The sequence below is a fragment of the Arachis stenosperma genome, chromosome 4, assembly GCF_014773155.1.
Source record: "Arachis stenosperma cultivar V10309 chromosome 4, arast.V10309.gnm1.PFL2, whole genome shotgun sequence".
NCBI classification, from domain to species: Eukaryota; Viridiplantae; Streptophyta; class Magnoliopsida; order Fabales; family Fabaceae; genus Arachis; species Arachis stenosperma.
Window position 1 is genome coordinate 137,758,369 of NC_080380.1, and position 6,506 is coordinate 137,764,874.

The following is a 6,506-nucleotide window of genomic DNA, read 5'->3' on the forward strand; positions in this document are numbered from 1 at the left end:
ATTTTTTTATTTTTGAGTAGTTAAAAATTAATAATTAACAGATGAATATTTATGAGATTAATTGATAATATCTCTATAAATAAAAAAACTCTTGTATCATATAAAACAATTTTAAAATATATTTTTTTATTTCTTTTAATCCTATTTTTATTGTCCTGTTAACTATGTCACGTTAAAGAAATTAAGAGTTCATTTCAAAAATAATAGTGCTGACAATTGAAAGGCACATTAGATTAATTAGGAACATCAAAAAATCAAATTTTCTTTTAAATTCAATGAAAGACATCAATTTAATATTAAATTTAAAATTATTTAATTATATTTAAATTTAACTTATTATTAGGATTGATAAAAAGATTTAATTTAATTTTAATTTATTTTAATATTTTAAAATTTAAATAAATCTGAGCTAATCTTTAAAGATAAAGATTTTTGTGTTTGGGCGGTTTATTTAGTTTCTCACAATCCCATCAACATAAAAGCAAGATGCTTGGGATTCAACAGTTTACTTGGTGAAATATAAACACGTGCGTTGGCTTATCTAAGGGAAACAAAAACAATGGGAGGAGGAATTGACAGGATCAGCACATTACCTGATGTTCTTCTTTGTCACATCCTTTCTTATGTGCCATCCGAGACAGCAGTGGCCACAAGCATTCTATCAAATAGGTGGAGGAATATCTGGCACTCCGTCCCCGCCATCGATCTCGATGACTCACTCTACCTTCACATCGGAGACTACCATCCTTTTGCCAACGTCGCATACGCACTCATGCTTAGGCTACACGCGACGCAGCCAATCCTAACTTTCCGCCTTAAATGCCAATCTTCTCTCTCTTGCGCCCCTTGGGATCTAAATCTCTGGATCGACACTGCCATACAACACTGCGTTGAAACCATGGAGCTTTCGCTGCCACTTACCGTCAAGCTGCCTTCAACGGCTCTCACAAGCGCGAAACTCGTGTCACTGACGCTAAGAGGATTAACGGTGGATAATGTACGGAGTGTTTCGTTGCCTGCACTGAAGTTTTTGCACCTTAACGATGGAGTTCGTTTCACGGAAAGTCGGTATTTGGAGATGCTGCTATCGGGCTGCCCAATTCTTGAGGATCTCCGGATCGGTCAACTGGAGGCTTGGCACTTTGTGACGGAATTTAACCTCCCCAACTTGATCAAAGCAGATGTTATGAGCGTTTCGGTTCCAATTGCCAAGTTTTATAACGTCAAATTTCTCTCTATCTGCGTGGTATGAATTCTTTCCAAGTGCATCATGTCATTGCTACCACTGGGGTGTCAAAATTTTTGTTTTTGTCCAGTTTATTTTTATGAGTTTAATTTTGATGCCTTAACGATCTAATCGTTATTTTGATAAATGACCATTCATGCGGTAAATGTAGAAAATAATTCATAAAGATTGAATTATTTTAAAATTTGAATTAAAATGTGAGAATCATGATATTTTATCGGGTGAGAATACTTTATATTAGTTGCTTGATAAGTTGTTAGGTGGTTAATCTGTTATTGTTTTTTTTATTTTTTTTCTCCAATTCTATGTTGAGCTCCTTGGTTAAAAAAAAGAATACACTATATTAACATAGCATACACTATTATTAAATTGCAACTTGATACAGTTATATCTTGGCAATTGACGTACTTTTATTATTATTTGATAGAAATTGAGATTCAATTGGAATAAATTTTCTAACAAGGGATAATGTCAGGATTTGCTTCAAATTATGTTTTAAATATATATATATATATATATAAGAACATTATTTCCCAGTGTAAAATAGTAACCTGTGAACTTGTAATTCTACCCGTTTATGATATTATTTTTTTATATGTAACTTGTGCAGGCAGACTTCCCTACTACTCCAGAATGCACCTTTCATAATCTAATTCGAATGCGGCTGCTTGTTACATGTTCTTGTAAATGGCATTTGTTGGTAGGTTTGCTCAAGTATTGTCCCAAGCTTCAATTTCTAAGCATTATTGTAAATACCACGGTGAGTATGTATCTACTATCTATTATATCGTTATTTCCAATTTGATTTAACTGTTTTAATTAATTTCATGAATTATTGCTTTATTTGTCAGGTAATTAGTACAATTGATAGTGAATTTGTTTGCTCATCAGAATTGTTAGTCCCTGAATGCGTTTCCACGAGGCTCAGTGTTTGTGTTCTGGAAGGTTTGTGGTCAAGGAAGGATATTCGATTTGCATCATATATTATGTTTAACGCAAGTGTGTTGCGGATAATGGTGATACGTAGTGCCAGCTTCTTAAACATAGATGCTAAGTTCAAAATGCTGAGGTATTTGTCTCTAATTTCAAGGAGCTCTACACGCTGTTCACTTATTTTTTCATGAGGAGCTGGTATTTATATGCGGACATGTGATGTTTAAAAGATTTCAATAAACATTATTTGTTTCATGTTTAAAGAATTTTAATTAGCACAAGTTACTTAATTAAATTGTTTGGAATCCAAAATTTTTAATATTGTAAACGTATTTGTAATATTTATATATTTATAGAAATCACTATAAGGGTAGTAATTTTAAAATTGAACTAAATCGTTAAAAGGTGTAGAATTGAGTAATAGCCATAATCTGCCGAAGGGTGTAGTTCTTTCTGAAAAAAATGGATTATAAAAAAACCACTAAACTATAACTATTTCTAGACTGAGATGGCTTTGCAGAATTTATGATTAGGTGAATGCTATGGGTGAATGCTATGGTACTTAAAATATGGTGTCTATTTATTAAAAAGAGTTAAAAATTAATATTTAATTTAAAAGATATAAAAATAAATAATTTTTAAAAATTTAAAATTTACTACAAAAAAAAAAGTTAGACAAAATTTAGGCACCAAATCATAGACACTATAGAATTAGCCTTATGATTAACCTTATTCCACCCTTTTCTTTTTCAACATGTCCCTTAAAATAAGGCTGTTTGTGGCCTTCCTCCAACACCAACAACAATGATATTAGATTATTAGCTTCTTGGACTCTTCCATCCTTTAGTTTTACTTTTTTTTACGTGAATGGTAAATTAAAATATTTGTTTGGATATCATTAAATTAATAAAAAAAATTAATAAAAAAGATTTTTTAAATTTTTTTAATGTATTTAATAAATTTTTAATAATAAAAATAAAAATACTAAAAAAATAAAAAATATTTTTTAAAAAATTACAATTTATATCTTTTAAAAATAGATATTTTTTATATAATAAATAAACAAAAAATATTTTATCTTATTTTATGCAAACATAATTAATAAATAAAAAAATTTATATTAAATATTTAAATATAAAATTATTTTTATTTTTATAAAAATATTTTTAAAAAATATTATTAAAAAGAATCTTTTTCAAAATTAGTGCACAAGAAAACCCAAAATCATGTCAAACTTAAATTTAAAATTTAAAAGAAAATCCCATTACCTTTCCATTAGAATTGGCTGTTCCTTTAATAATATTGACCCGTTTTTCGCATAGTATCCCTCGTAAGAAGTAGCTATGCCAGATGTAAAACATCTTGTCACTGCAAATTATAATACCCTTCTTTAGAAACATATAAAAGAAAATAAATAAAATGGGATGGTGTGAAAAGAAAGAGTTATAACCATTCCACTTACTATCCAAAACTTTGTCGTTGTTGCTTCATATAGTTTATCGGCAGCATCAACTTCCCACAGGTAAAAGATGTTTTTGACATCAGCTTCTTGAACACCAAAATCAGAATAAATCCATCGTAATAATTATCGTCATAATAAATTCGACGGTATAAATTTTATTATTGATTATTTATTATCAAATTTTTTTAGTTGTAATTAATTATCATTAGAATATTTTTGCTGATAATTTTTATTATTGAATTTTTTCGATAAATTCGACAGTAATATATTATTAATTAATAATTAAACTAACAACTACTATAGTTTTAACTAATAGTAAATTTGACAGTAAATTTAAATTTTAAATTTTTAAAAAAAATTATTTAAAAATTAATATATAATTCATGCATATTAAATAACTAATTTAAAACTGGAAGGTAAAATATTTAATGATATAACAACAAATTTCAACAAATAAAAAAATTTACAAACAAAAGTAAAAAAATTCCTAAGAAACCAAAACAAAGAATTTACAAGTGTCAGCAAGTAAACACAGTTTACAAACAGAATTTAATAAATAAAAATCTTAAGGCTTGAAAATTTTAAAAATAATAACAAACAAGGAATTAGAACAAAGAACGAACAAATCATACCTAGATTCCATGGAAGATGGAAGTGCAGAGACTGAAAGAGATGAAGCATCACGACTGGCACAGCGACATGAACGACGAAAAGACTGAAGACGACGGAGCACAACACACACAGAATCCATGAATATAGTAAGTAAAAATTATAATTTTTTTTGTTTCAATTTTTGTAAAATAATAATTAGAAGAAAAATGGAGTTAGAAATTAAGTACGATCTGGTAGTCATTCAGAAAATAATTATCAGAAGTGGCAGAGAGAGAGCAAGAGACAAACTCAAGATTATCTAGATAGCAAAAGCGGTTTAAACACACCGTTAATACTGGTAGCAAGCATTTTATGTATACAAACTAATAAATTTTATAGATAAAGAGGAAACATTAGGTAATGATAATCTTATTAAATAACTTACCACATCCTAAGGGTCATCCAGTTCTATACAAAGCTTTGCTAGTAAACTTAGTGATTGGACATCAATAGTTGCCGCTTATGCAACTTTTTGTTTGATAGCCTACTTTATAGCTTCAATAACTCGCTCAGCTTCTAACAAAGCATCGAAAGAAATTAATTGCTGAATATACCATTCCCCATCTTCACTACAGATAGCTTGGACTTCACTGTCAATAGGATATTTATCTTGAGGATCAGAACTTATCTTCTACTCCTAAGAGTGAAATAACAAAAGTAGTTAATTATAATTATGAGAAAAATATTGTATTTAAATAATTTCAATCGTTTAAAATGAGCAATTGCTCATATAATCTCAATTCACTAGTACAATTGCGAAAGCATAGTAGCTTAAGTTTTAAAGACAATATCACAATATGCTACACCATTCAGATTCACAATTTTACTGACAGTCAGAATAGTAAATAAGATATACCACTTTATTATCCTTATGTTTTGACAAAGTAAAAGATGCACTAGCATTTAGATTGGCATTTGAACCACGTATTTCATTATCTTGTTCAATTTCTCGAGTTAAGAGCAATCAATTCATATTCATAATCAGCAAACCCAATTCAACAATTAACAAAATCAGCATATTCATAGTCACTTAGTTAGCAAATCCAATTTCTAACCTAATTCAACAATAAAATTAACAATAACATTTCAACCATTTAAACATTTTAAGTTTAACCTATTCCATATTCTAATCATATTCTTAAATCATATTCTAATCAATGAATCAACTATTAAAAATTAATATAGAATATTAGAATAATTAAAAAATATTTACATGTTGACGGTTGTTGTAGCTGCAGAATTGAGCAATGCAGTGCAGGTATCAACATCCGTAGAAGAGAGGCGAGGGAAGGATGGAGACGTGGTGAGACGCGAGCATTCACTAGGCGTTGGGTGCAATGATGGCAGATGAGCAGAATACGAAACAGTGGGAGCAAGACAGCTAGAAACGAGCACACGAGGGACATCTAGTGGAGGAGGTGCGACGAGATGCGAGCATGCGATAAATATGGCGAGAGCACACGATGTAGTGTATCTAGAGGAGATGCGATTTGCGAGCATACGATGTGGTGGATTCAGTGAGAGGCGCGACAACGGAAGCAAGCGTGTGGTGGCAGTGAACTGATGAGCGGATAATTTATACGCTTTTTGGCATTGTTTTTAGGTAGTTTTTAGTAAGTTCAAGCTACTTTTAGGGATGTTTTCCTTAGTTTTTATGTTAAATTCACATTTCTGGACTTTACTATGAGTTTGTGTGTTTTTCTGTGATTTCAGGTAAATTCTGACTGAAATTGAGGGATTTGAGCAAAACTCTGAAAAAGGCTGACAAAAGGACTGCTGATGCTGTTGGATTCTGACCTCCCTGCACTCGAAATGGATTTTCTGGAGCTACAGAACTCCAATTGGCGCGCTCTCAACGGCGTTGGAAAGTAGACATCCAGGGCTTTCCAGCAATATATAATAGTCCATACTTTATTCGAAGAATGACGACGTAACTTGGCGTTGAACGCCAAGTACATGCTGCTGTCTGGAGTTAAACGCCAGAAAAACGTCATGATCCGGAGTTGAACGCCCAAAACACGTCATAACTCGAAGTTCAACTCCAAGAGAAGCCTCAGCTCGTGGATTGATCAAGCTCAGCCCAAACATACACCAAGTGGGCCCCGGAAGTGGATTTATGCATCAATTACTTACTCATGTAAACCCTAGGAGCTAGTTTATTATAAATAGGATGATTTACTAATCTTTTGACCATCTTTTGACCACTTTAACTCT

The 6,506-nt window shown here is 30.9% G+C and overlaps 1 protein-coding gene across 1 annotated transcript; it reads left to right on the forward strand.

The window, feature by feature from the left end:
* Window positions 1–559: 559 nt before the first annotated feature.
* LOC130975672 (F-box/FBD/LRR-repeat protein At4g26340-like) lies at window positions 560–5,643 on the forward strand. Its single transcript, XM_057900427.1, has 4 exons — window positions 560–1,246; window positions 1,857–2,006; window positions 2,098–2,191; window positions 5,525–5,643. Exons 1-4 carry the CDS (start codon window positions 560–562, stop codon window positions 5,641–5,643), a joined length of 1,050 nt encoding a protein of 349 aa, XP_057756410.1.
* Window positions 5,644–6,506: the final 863 nt, after the last annotated feature.